Consider the following 13,833-nt stretch of genomic DNA (forward strand, 5'->3'; position numbering starts at 1 on the left):
AGAGATGCTGTACTGACGAGTGCAGCAAGAACAGGTTCATCTCTGTGTTAGGCATTAAGAGTATTACAGCATTCTAATGTAAATCATATGTGCCAACATGTGGATGATGTCAGACACTTCAGTACCTTTAGGCCCTGCCACGGGAGGCTGCCTCGGAGGAAGTACATGAACATGTGACCCAGTGCCTCCAAATCATCCCTTCTGCTTTGCTCTGGAATTAACAGAACAAGACAGAAAATTGGGTTAGCTGTGAGAAACAAATTCATTTTTTAACCAACTGGCAAGAAAAACAGGCAGCTGGACAGTAGACAAACACAGCACAAATGCACAATTATCTGGGAGTTGAAACTGGCCATGTACATTGTAAAAGGCCTCGATTAATCCAGAGCAGGTGATGGCCAAATCATGTGCCATGGAGATTCAACAGTCTGCATGTTTTCATTCCAACAAAACACTCGACCCACTCATCACCACTCCTTCAAAAACAAGGGAAGAACTAATCAGTGAAATCACCTCCTGAGGTGACTGATTGGATTGGCAGACTGTTCACTCTCCAGTGACACGTGGTTATCCACCGCTGCCATGGACGAAAAATCACAGAGCAAATGAAGAGAAGGTGCTCGAAAACACCCTAGAGATGAAATTCTACATCAATAAACTCTTAACAATGTACGAAAGACAGATGAAAATTGACAGCAAGCCCAAGCTGACGTTGCTGAACTCAAGAAACACCTTCTGTGCAGTAACTTCCAGACAAATAATCAGCTTAACAGTCTTTGTTTACAGTGTTGTCTGCATGGTGGTGTTGTATTTGTAAACAGAGTAGAATATGTCCATTAAACTGAATGTAACTATGACGTAAATTTGGCCATGTAAATTCAAAAGGCGTCTCAAGACTTTCTCACCCTTTCCCAGGTGTGTGTTGATGCTCATGTAGCGTGCTGTCCCAGTCAGACTCTTGTGCTCCCTGTAGGGGATGTGTTTTTTGGTCTCGGGGTCTATGTACTCTTTGGCCAGACCAAAGTCAATGATGTGGATGGTGTGCTGCCTCTTGCTTCCTGGCCGCCCAACCAGGAAGTTCTCTGGCTTCACATCTCTGTATATCAGACTCTTGGTATGGACATATTCCATCCGCGTTATCTAGACAAGCAATAAAAAGATCAAGGTTAGCCTTTGGGAACTTTAATCACTCAGTTATCCAGTTTTTAAACAAGAGGACACAAAGTATTCTGAGTACAAGGGGGATAAAAAATTAGATTACTCAGCAAGATTTTACCTGAGGTTACACTAAAGACAGACTGATAAACATGATAGATTTATCACATTATTACTTTCAGCTACAGTTAAAAATATTTTTGATGACTTCTAAATTCAACCATTTACTTACAGTAGAGTGAAAACTGCAAAAAAAATTCTGGGAAGAATATGAACTAAAATTAGCATATTTATTGTCACTGTTCCAAAACAATGAAACACCAAAAACTTCTGTTCTTTGGTTTGTGTATTTTTTTAACCCCAAATCATCCAAAACCCATAAAGACCTGATGTTTTCGCTTTGCTTCATCGACATCATCTGAGCATTCCCTCCAAATAAAAAATAAAAAATGTATTCAAAGTTGCACTATATTTTCTGTGAAGCTTAAAATCACAAATGCTCGCTTATCGAAACGTAGAGCTGCTGTCACCCTCCTGCAGGCCTTACCAGCTGTATGGCTATCATGAGGACGGTCTTGAGGGAGAAGGTGCGGTCACAGAGGTCAAAGAGGTCCTCTAGACTGGGTCCAAGCAGCTCCAGCACCATGGCGTTGTATTTCCCGCAAGGACCAAAGTAGTACACCTGAGGGATTCCCTCTGTGTAGAGAGACACACACACACACACACACACACACACACACACACAAATAAAGTTAGATCTATATACACTTATAATTAGAAATACAATTGCTGTTATTTCTTACATAGAAAAAAATCTATAATACATTTTCTATTTTAAATGTTGACTCACTAACGCGTTTCACTATAATCTTGACATCGTATTATGAATAAACACTGAGGTCACTGAGACTTTGTCATGCAAAGCTGTGGTCAACGCAGTGTTTCTCAACATTTTGTTGCATAAGCTCCTTTTTCTTTTGCGGCATCTCTGCATCATCTAAACCAAACCGGATTATCACTTTGTAATTCACATGGTACAATGCTAGTGTAATACGTAGTCAGAAACACCACGAGTCATGTGAAAGGTGCCTCATTTTCTGATCTGAATCATCACTCTGGTGTGTTGATAAGAAATGCATTGTGGGTGGAGACCTTTCACTCACACTGCACCAGTTCTTACAAATTACATTTCAGTTTGCTTTCCTCAACAGGTTTGTTGGAAACAGGTGTGGTTTGCTGTTTCTTTTGCTTTGAAGCAGGTTTAAAGGGAAAGGTGTCTTAAAAAAAACACAAAAGCACAACGTCAAAGAGCCTTTGCTACTAGAAAGAATGTGGATGGATCACCCTGGCAGTATGTACTATCTTTATGCATATCAGTGTTTAGACACTGGGAAAACTGGGGTGTCTCAAAACACAACAATATGTCCTTCTAATGGAAGAACAATGCACATACTAAGAGTGATGGTAAAATATTTATAATGTTGCAAAAGAAATATCAGAGCTTATATTTGAAAGTCAGCAGGGCAAATTATAACTCCTTAAAAATACCATGGGTGGTAACAAAAATAATTCAAACACATGCAAGAGTAACAAAAAAAAAACACCACCACTTACAAGGATGCCATCATTACGCATTTTAAAAAAAATATATAAATGCAATACAGTCCAGAACATCCACATTAATAATCACTTTGAGCACAGACAGGACAGAAACTGAAAGTCTGCTCACTGATTCATCTGCACTGTTTGTGTTGACAAGACATCAGCCTTATATCTACACACAGCTGCTAGCTAGCCTTAGCTACCTGGCAGAGACAGACTGGATAAAGTAGCATCCACTGTTCATTTGACGAGATAGCCAGAGTTAGCTAATCATCCTGAGTCTGCCTAGACTTAGGAATTATTCACGCCACCTTCCACAAGACCGTCAAGACTCATCATTTACCATAGTTTAACAACCTTTTGGGCACATTATAAGACTTTTGAACTGAATCACTACACATTCACTGAAAAAATGGCAAAAATGCAGAGACCAATTGAGATGAATTCCAAAATGTATTGTTTTATCCATACGTACTAGAAAAAAACTAAAAAAAAAAAAAAAACAGCTGTATCACAGTGACCTGAAATTGCTGTTTCCTAATGTCTGCTGGCTACAGACTTAACAGCTTTCTCACAACAAAAGGAACTGCTGAGGCCTTAGGAACCAGCGTCATATTACACAAACACTCTTGAATAACATGCAACATCTCACTGGAAAAAAAAAAAGATAAGTCATGCTACGTAGACACAAAACCCAGACTCATTTATCTGGTATTTTTGTCAGCCCTCCCCGATTGAAATTTCAGAGGTAAAGGGTGTGTTTGCCTGAGCATGTATTCGTTTCAGATCCACTGTCAGAGGATTTGTAGCCTGTAACTTCTGACACAGTCAAAACAAAAATGGACAACCTTCTGGCCCAGTCCCCAGGTTCAAAGAGTTCTGGGTCAGGCTGTCCGTGATGAGTTGGTTCTGTTGCCAGGCAGCCATCCTGGGACCTTTGAACCATTCTGTGCTGCCAAAGGCGTAGTACAAACCAGCCATATCCCTGAAACCCCACTAATCGTAAGATACCACATCAGTGCTGCTGCGTCTGCTGTGGTAGCAGCACTGATGTGGTGTGTGTGAGAGAAAAAGACAGAGACACAGACAGAGAGAGAGTCTGAAAGATTAAAATGCAGATTAAAAAAGGAAAAGAGATTGAGAGAATGGGTGAGCACATTTCTACTTGTTTGTAATAAAAACTAAATAAATGTGAAATAGAAATAAATGAGTTTTAGCACAACTCTGTGTGCACAAGTTTGGACTGAGTGTGTGTGTCAGAGAGTTTAACCCTTAAATGTCAGTCCAATAGGGTGACAAGACACAATGTGCATGAACGCATACAAACATACAAACACACAGACACCTGTCTGCACTTTAGTCTCTAGGATTTTCCCAGTAATGACCATGACAGATGAGGCACTGACAAGAGATCACTGGGAGGCTGACTCATCAAAGCTTGGCCCAAATCTAGAGGGCATTCAAAGCATAGTCATCAGAAGAGGAGAGCACACTGTGTATTATAATCTTTGGCTGGTGGATGTGAGTAAAGATTGGTGCTTACAGAAGCTGTTAGCTGGTGGAAAAAAGAAAAAAAAATACCCAGAGCACATTTTGGGGTGATATCTGTCTGAAGTTGCCAAGAATAGCTGTGCAAAATAGGATTTGGGAGAATTTATACGACTGTCACTAACTCAACCGTAACAACAAAACAAAACGCTAAATTATTCTCCTATGCAACACATTTTCTCTCCAACTGGAAACAGTGAGCACTTCAAAAGCAACAGAGTGATGAGGCATGACTGCCAATCATCATTTTGATCGGACAATAGTTATGTTCTTTCCAAAAGCTAAAGGCCAAACAAACCATTTCAACAGAATGAAACACAATAATCAAACTCGATCACCTCTGTCAGGCTAAATATCCGTATTATCAGCTATTACATAAAGTTGTGTCAAAGCATTGTGGGAAATGCTCTGCCTTTTACTGCAAGCCAACGTAAGTGATGCTCTGACCCCTGCTGTCTTGACAATTTGAGACAATCCAGCCTATTGTATCTGCAGGCGGGCCCTCTCAGGCGACACAGTGTAAGAGGGAAGGCTGCATCATGGCAGCTGAAGACAATGTAGCCCCACAGTGAAATGTCAGAGTTAAGGGCCAGAGAGGAGAAGGCTAGAGTAGAGAGGGGACGGCTGGAGAGGAGAGCAGAGGAGAGGGAATGCGTATTAAAGATTTAGATTATGGAGTGGAGTGCACTGAGAGGAGGAGGAGGGGGAAGAGGAGGAGGAGGAGGAGGAGGAGGAGAAGAAGAAGAAGTGACTTCCATTAGGCCCAGTGCTCTGGAGATGTTCTCACAAGGCTGAAATGTGATCAGTGCTCAGGCTTGCACAGACTGAGCCTGGAGCTACAAATGCAACATAGCTCATGAGCACAACACTCCCACAAAACGCCACAGGGCTGTATGCTACTCAACAAAAAATAAATAAAACAGCTATACTGCTTTTGTTCTTGTTAATTGTTAAATGTTTGCAGCTTTTAACATCTGTAGCTCCACTTCACTTAAGCAATGATTTGTCTGATTTCAGAAAAACTAGGGCAGTTGTTCTATTTTTTCTGACTCTACACAGCACTCTCTTCATTCATGCGTGCGTGTAAACTGGTAAGAAGTAGGCTAAATTAAGTTATTAAGTCTTGTCTGTTTGTCTTTAAGATTAGTCATGAGAGAGCTCTTGTCATTCTCCACCAAGCAGCACAGTGGTTTATGTAATGTTCCCCAGTTGGCCTAATTTGCTTTATTACATTGCATCCCTGTGCAATGTGACCACTGGACACACACACGTAGATGCTGATATTATCCATCATCCAGCCCTATGAACATACACTTAAAATTCAGCCAACAATAACAATATGTCATAGTAAAATAAATCAGTTTTAAAAAATGTTATCATTTATGTCATCATTTATGTCATCTTGACATAAATGTCAATATAATGAATTTAAATCACACACATTACTCTGGGGAGCACATCATCAAAAAATGTGCGCAGGTTTTATTTCTATGACAACAATATCTTGACAATATATCACCATCACTGTTGTATGATAGACTAGAATAGCCTCTTTAATTTTTATTACTAGTTATTTATTAAGTTAAAAAAAATTCTAGAGTCACATACACTCTCTACTCATTGAGAATATTTTAAAAAGCACTGGCATTCAGGAAAAAAAAAAACAGTTACATGGACACATGCCCTTAAGAGTTGAAATAATCTTATCAATCCATCCTAGGATAATCCAACAACAGCAGTAAACACACCAACAGTAAAAATTATCCACATGCCATGGATACAAGAGCCCATGATTTGCATGAAATAAAAAGACCTACATAGATCCCATGTCACTGGCACATCATATCATGCCATCAAAAGCCTTAAGGCTCATGAATATTCTAAGGCACGCCGATACCCATCAGTGAATAATATTCAATTCAAAAATTTTATTGATTGTATGACAAATACCAGTAGTACTGCTTTTGCTACCAAGACCAACTAAAATACCAGGTTTATTGTTAATTTTCACAAAAATTTGTAGAGTGGAAGGCAGTATTCCCAACAGCTGGGATGTGTTCAGGACAAGAGAGAATTAACAGTGTGCAGATAAGCTCCTCCTGGGCGTTAAGCGCTGAGTAGTCCACGCAGTGACATATTTGAGGCTCCCGGGTTATGCAGGACTAACAGGGTCACATGTCCCCATTTAGCCAAGTTGACAACATAAGTAGATTTAATCTATCGCCTTGATTCCTCCCATTCTAGACAGTCAAGTGAGCTTTCCTGTCATAGCATCATGTAGTGACCGGGCATCAGCTGGAGACAAGGCCTCTGCACAATTGTTTATTATAGTTAACCTACAGACAGTGGTTCTCTCTCTGGCTCACAAAAAATCTTTACATCAGACTGACTCACAATTGGCTGAATCCACTGTAAATTATTTTGCTTTAAAGATTAAAATAGCTTCATTTTGGATGTAAAATACTGACTCCATGACAAAAACAAAGTGGGAGGGACAGGTGTCATTAATTGTGTCCCTTACTCTGTGTGAACATCACACCACCTGTTGAATCTGTTTTCATTTTCTGATGATGAAAAGAAGTTAAATCTGACCAGCTGTTTGATCTGCACTGAACAGGTCTGATCAGAGATAAAAAACAACATGTGCGTCTCTATTTTTAGAAAACAGAAATACAGCATTTCATGTCATGGTCATGTAGGCGTAGCTTTAAGTGGCATACGTGACCACAGGAGGAATAGTTTCTGTTTCAACAAAGCTAAGATCCTGATAAATCAAATGTAATCACTGTGATACAGGGTGTGCGCACATATGTGTTACCTCTATGGATTCACAGTAAAGTATGATAGAGATATTAGATACTTTGTGTTTCAGTAGAAATATCATATCCAGTTGAGTTAAGGCTGTGATCTTTATGGCATTTTTTACATTTAGTAGGATGTTCCTACCCACCCATGAAAATCAGAACAAGTTAGGTGACTTGCAGTATACATCTGTAAAAGCTTTCTCCATTATCCTACCGAAACAAAATTTTACACATTTAACAACCAGACCTCCTCAATACATGCAGAGCTGAAGGCCAGCAGTGGTCTCAGTGGAAGAAGAGATGGCAAGAATATATTTATTAAAATGGAGGAAACAACCAAAGGCAAAGAGAAACAAGCCTTGACTGGAGGAATCCTCTGCTATAATCAAGGGAAATGGCATGGGAGATGACAATTACAGTTACTGCTGGGTTTATGTATGTGTGGGCATGCATTGTGTGAGATCAGCTTGCAGATCAGACAGACCAGATTAGAACAAGTATAGCCATACAGAAAAATAAGCCACACCCTGTTAGCAAGGCATGTTGGAAAGTGTCTCGGCACTCTCTGCAGGCAGCACGCAGTCAATCGGGGAGGCAGAGGATACTGTGGCTAGGGAAGCTATCCAAATAGACACACCATAACGGCCCAACTGCTTGTAGAGGGCCATCTATAAATAGTCAAGGACTACCCTAATGCCCCACCTCCTTATCAACAGTGGAGGCTTTTGCTCTGGCACAAGGAGCCAAGAAGCTGGCACGTGTCACTAAATTAGACCATGACAGACTCACTTGTCAGAGGGGCAGGATCGCTGCAACAGGACTTGGTCTGGGATCAGGGACAAAAGAATAAGTGATTGGGACATGTGGGTGTGGGTGGGTGCAGCACAAAAAGTGGTGGCAGCAGAAGACAGCACATTTTGTCTGTACCTTATGCTCTTGTCAGTTTGACTAAGTGGTGGTGATGTTTGCATATGACTCTGAATTAACGACTGAGCACGGCTGACAGGTGAGCCTCTCCAAACAGCCAGCCAGGAAGTGCTGTGAAACAAATCAAGTCTCAGTTCCTCCCAACCATCTGACTCTGCCACCTCTCTGACCAGCCAGACCAGATCAAAGAGCTGATGCCCTGGAGCCACAGCTATGCATCACAGCACATTAGCATGTTTTGGGCAGTGCTGTAGGAGAATCAAGACTTGGGGTACTGATGAGGAAGCAGGTTTCCACAAGATCCACTGGCTCCCATAGATGTAGAAAAGATAAACAAATCTGAATGGAATAGAGGCCCTATGGCTGTTTTCATTTGTCTGCGTCCCCAATGTTACATCCCTCTCCATTTTTGCTTTCCATCCACACAGTGCTGGTTCCTCTCCTGAATAAATATTGTAAATCTTAAATAAAAGAGGTCTCACACTGCAGTGCAGACGAACACAATCTGTGCTAACTGAATGACTACAGAGGAAGGTAAACAATTAGATTTGTGCTAAAAATGGAAAATCTTATTGAACAATAGCTGCACAACAACTAAATTGCAAACCTGGCATGTAAAGATTAAATTAAGTGTTCACCCCAGCCCCTTTTTTTCCAAATAAGAGACAGAATAGAAGGATTATATTTGTTGCAATATGGTATAAAATCCTCGATGTAAACCAATCATCTCACACAAGCTAAATACCAGTGGCATGGCATAAAAAAATCCACTCACCCAAGTGATATCAACATACTTAGCCACCTCAATATCAGTGTCAACTCTTTTAGGGATTAAATCTTTGTCCTCCTCTCTCTCTCTCTCCCTCTCTCTCTCTCTCTCTCTCTCTCTCTCTCTCTCTCTCTCTCTCTCTCTCGTTTGCGTACTTACTCTCACAAAAAGCATCCATTTCTATGCTGCTATTATTCCTTGACAACCCGAACCAGCCCTTTCACAAGCAAACCAGTCACACTCACAAGGCCAGGCGAGACTACTGCAACCTGCTCAGTCTTCCACAAGCTCAGAAATAAGAATCATTGTGATAGTAGTACTGTTGCCTTCTTTAACATCTCCATCAAACAAAAACGACCTGAAAACATGAGTGGAAGTCATTTTCATATGTATACAGTGGACACGATTATCCGTCTATTTCTTAATATAGTATGAATATGAGTTTTTCTACTGTCTAAAGGCCCATTCACATTCAACTCATTATTATGTTGCTGTTTACTGGTGAATAATAATCTACAGCTGGCATCTCTCTTACCTGAATTTCCCAACTGTTTGTAAAACCTATACTCCAAATGGAGCTGTGGTGCCCTGGACTTTATAGGTTCCTGAAAGAGAAAAAGACAGAAGGAGAGTGTTTAATATTACATAGCACACAAACCAGTTTACGCACAACATCAACACTGTTTACAGGGTTCAGTGCTCTTAAAACTCTCTTTATCTACATGACACATTGGCTGTTAACCCTGGTTAACCCTGCCAGGAAAATTATTTTCAATGTAATAAACATAACGTGATGTATTTGTTCAAAAAGAGCTTGTGTGAAGTTATTTATAAAACATCAACACTTGCCTGGTTTTCACACAGTGAAGGGAAATTAGACTCACCATAACAGTGCACAAATGACTGTGTTAAGAGTCTTACCCTTAGGGAAGAAAGCATGTTGTGAGTGACAACCTTGCACACACATCATTGCTATTACATCAGCCTGCAATTAACTTAAATATGTACAGTACAATGTTTTCCTTATTTCAATGCCTAATAGAAGTTTAATTAAGTCTCAGACTTGTGGGATGTGAGAGGATAAAGAGCAGTTCCAGCTGGTGAACAGCAGGCTTTAGTGATGACATGGCTGATAATCAACCCACCAGGACATATTGTTCATTATATCGCTAGCTTCAGCTTTACAATCTAAAATGTAATCTGATTAGTCCCACTCTCATGATGACAAGGGCATTATAGACAAACGTGACGAGGAGAGAACAAACACACATCCAACTTAATTCCTCTCCTTAATCTTCAATAGCTGTGCCACAGCCTGTGCTAAAACCCTTCTCCGCAATGTTAGTATGCAGTCCCTTTACACAGTCACTGCCAACCAAAACTGGCTTTACTAGTCCAAAGATATACAAGGTAATGTACATATCTGGACTAATTTAAGCTTGGATATGCCTGACATTATCAAACAGTCAAAAACAGGATTTACCTCTGTTATAGGTGAGTAAAATGTAAATGTTGATGTTTGTATTAAAGTGAAACAGTGGGACACAGAGCTGAAATAATTAATTGAATATTTGATAATAATCGTTCATTCAATGTTTTTCTTTGTCAGCCATAAACTGAGAATTTTCAGGTTTCGGCCTGTTGGTCAAATTGAACAAAACATCTGAGGACATAATTTTATGCTGTGGGTAATTAAAACAGAGATTTTTTTCTTTTACCATTTTCTGACCTTTAACAGACAAAACAATGAATTAATCAATGTAGAAAATAATCAGCATATTAATGAATGAAAATCATTAATTTCAGCCCTCTGTGTTTTCAGGTTCCTACTTTGCATACAAAAATATTAAATTAAAAACTTTATTTAGCCTAGCAACTTATCAAGAGGTGCTTTGAAGTGACATTTAATCTTAAAACTTGTTTCCCATGTGCATCTAATTCCAAAGCACTTCTATTTTAAATTACATAAACTGAAAGCCAAAAAGGCTGTTAAGCTCCCACATTCACTCCATTAGGCCTTTATCAAATCAGGATCATTTTCTCTTCTGGTGCCCTGCTTGTACGTAGGAGTTCGCATACAAAGTATGAGCCGTGTTCAACACAGAGAACACCTTTCCATCCTTTTCTAATGAGCGTTCTCAGTCCGATATAACATGTTCTGTGTTTTTTGTTCAGAAGTCCATTGGAACGTGGTTTAGTAAAGGTGGTAAAATTGACCGACCTTGCTTAACTGCATACCCCCGTGGCAAAATATCCCCCACATAGCTGCTGATTTTAATTAGTGCTCTGAATTGTGGAAAAAAACTATTCTCAATTTTCTCACTGCCTGCCGTCTCCCAAACAATAACAGCTGATTAATTGATCAAAATTATTGATCTACTAGAGAAAGACGGGAACAGAGAGCCTCAACATTTCTTTGTTTTTCAGCTGGTGATCAGTTTTATGTAACCAGCTGCTATTTTTTGACTGCATGATCCACTCTGGATTGTGGCCACCACATATTTCTGTGTACACGCAGGTTATCTGCTGTGATGTGTTTATCTGCTGTTAATCTACTATGTCAACACTATAACACAACACAGAATAAATGTGAATGTAACGGTAGGCCGACACAGAGAAGTCATTTGGGGAAATATTGACAGAACCTGCAATCTTTGTTTATTTTACCAAAAGATGAATCAATGAAGTTTATCCAAAAGTAGTTTTAGAAAATTTCAATACTTTTTGTCAAGTAGGCACGAGTCAAATAAAGTTAGAGCTTATGAAAAATGCCAATACTCTGACAAACACTGGAGGAACTACGCAGGTTTTTGGTTTTTAAGCAAAAAGAAGAAAGAGTAGCTATACACCGGTGATGTAGTTGGATAAAGATGTGCATAATAATTTGAGCAAAACCACAAAAAATTAATAAAAGATGACCAATGAAACGACATACACTGGGTTTTTTTAGGTGCAGCACCTGAGCCATTTTGGGTGCTTCACCTAAGCCGAATCAATGTAAGATAAGATTTATCATCTGTTCTAGTTTTTTCTAATTTTTAGTCACAGGTATGTTTTTTTAATTGAAAAACATAAGTACATTCAAACCCCCTGCCAAATACATGCACCTAAGTCTTTCACAAACTTAGGGAAATGCTGCACACATGCTTTTCTACAATTGATGGGAGAACAGATAAATGCTCTTGTTCCCACGTGATGTGAAGGTGGAAAGTTTAGAGTAAACTTAGTCTCACATACACAATACAAACATGTTTTTCTACAATCTATGGAAAAAAAAAATATTTCATCCAACAAGGAAGACTGCCAGAGCCACTGTGCATGCAAGGAGGCAGAAACGGAAAGCAGTGGAGAGGAGGCAATAAAGAGGAGTAGAAGCCGGTGGGAGGAAGACACGTGACTGGTCTGAGAGGCGGAGCGTGGAAACTGCTGTAACGTCAACCACCACCTCCCACACGAACACGGAGAGCGAGCATGTCTCACACGAGTCAGGCCGTGCCAGGGAGGAAAGGGAAAGAAAATATAAAATATATAAATAATGAGACAAAGCAGATGGCACCAACCCGCAGGACCCTTTAAAACAGCTTACAATAGGAAACAGAGGCTTATGGCAGCTTTACGTACTTAAGTCATCTCTATTCCCAGCAGATGGGCTAAGCTATGGCTGTGTAAATGACCAGGGCCAAGCTGCAAATGTCTGACATAACATATTTGCATATGACAAGGATTTTTCTCAGCTCTTGCACATATCTGATAGATTTTTTGATCAGCTCTCTGGGCTGGCGTGGCCCAAAACTGAGAGCTCTCCCCCAACATAGCAGGGTTGCACCCACAGAGACAATACGGTCCAAGGGAATAGTGTTTAACGTTTGTTTCTCCTAAACCTATACTCACAAATTAGAGTCAGTTACACCCTTCACCTCACTCCCTTAGATCATGAAAAACTCCTGTTGCTCCCTCCATGAAGACAGTCCTGCAACATTTTCCAGACAAAGTGGAGGCAAAACAACTTTTTCTTAAATCCTGTCATTACCTGGCCTTGACATCACAAGTCATTTTTCAGAATAAAAAGGCCTTTTGATGGCTTTATGATTCACCTGTAATGTCAGCTGGTTTGTAATGCTTAACTGAAGTGGAGTAGAAGTTGTGGTCACTCTGTGTGCTGGCCTGTGTCCAGGACAGCTGACCCCGCAGGCCAGAAGGGCCCTTCCCTGTCTGACCTGCTGCTACAGTAACCTCTCCACCTCAGCTGTTCCATACCACAGCCGTCTGTGTTTCTGCACAGCTTTGATTCTGTGCGTCAGAAACCAAACTGTCCTTATGTGGTGGATCTCTGCATGAGACTAGCGACAAGACGTGTTTTGAATCAAGCAAAATTTGAATTCCAGCTTTGTGAGAACCTATTTTCGAGACCACAATAATATGCTCCAACAAAAGTTGCAGCTGTTGTGCTCTGATGGAGTGACTCAGTTTTTCTAGTTTATTAGGTTTAGGAACTTAAATGAACCTTTATCAGGTACTGCCATGAAACTAACAACTAGTACTGGAAGAAACAACCAATGCAATAATACTGTATATCCTAATTTACCAATTGTGATATATTTTGTTGCAAAAATAAGGCTTGGGTGTTTCATTAAAACAGACATTTTAACTCTTGTTTTCAGGCTGTACAAGCTTTTAATTTGATATGACAAATAAAATCAGCTAATACTCTGAAGCTAGAGAATATCTGGCATTTTTCCCCATTTTTTTGTATTATATGATTGAAACAAGTAATTGTTTATCAAATTAGCTACATCTTATTTTTTATTTCAATCAACTAATTGACCGATTGACTAATCACTGCAGATCTACATGTTACTATTGCTTGTAATCTAGGTAATTTATTACATACAATTACATGTGAGTTGTCAAAGACAAATTGTTTATCTGTGTCTGTGCATCCAATTTTTGTTTGCCATTAAGTCTGTTGAGCCAATTACAGTTACTTTTTTAAAAAGTATTTTTTGGGGTTTTTTTGCCTCTATTTAT

General features: G+C 39.8%; 1 protein-coding gene across 5 annotated transcripts in view; it reads right to left on the reverse strand.

Annotated features, from left to right (window-relative positions):
* Positions 1-13,833, reverse strand: part of csnk1g2b (casein kinase 1, gamma 2b) — a 35,154-nt gene that overhangs the window by 7,072 nt on the left and 14,249 nt on the right. For all 5 annotated transcript variants that reach the window (XM_018695759.2, XM_018695742.2, XM_018695750.2 and 2 more), the window contains exons 3-6: positions 9,341-9,410; positions 1,703-1,851; positions 906-1,140; positions 126-211 (exon numbers count right to left, since the gene is read on the reverse strand). In XM_018695759.2, the coding sequence (XP_018551275.1) occupies positions 126-211; positions 906-1,140; positions 1,703-1,851; positions 9,341-9,410 (540 nt within the window). The remainder of the gene's footprint in view (positions 1-125; positions 212-905; positions 1,141-1,702; positions 1,852-9,340; positions 9,411-13,833) is intronic.

This window comes from Lates calcarifer, linkage group LG17, assembly GCF_001640805.2.
Source record: "Lates calcarifer isolate ASB-BC8 linkage group LG17, TLL_Latcal_v3, whole genome shotgun sequence".
NCBI classification, from domain to species: Eukaryota; Metazoa; Chordata; class Actinopteri; family Centropomidae; genus Lates; species Lates calcarifer.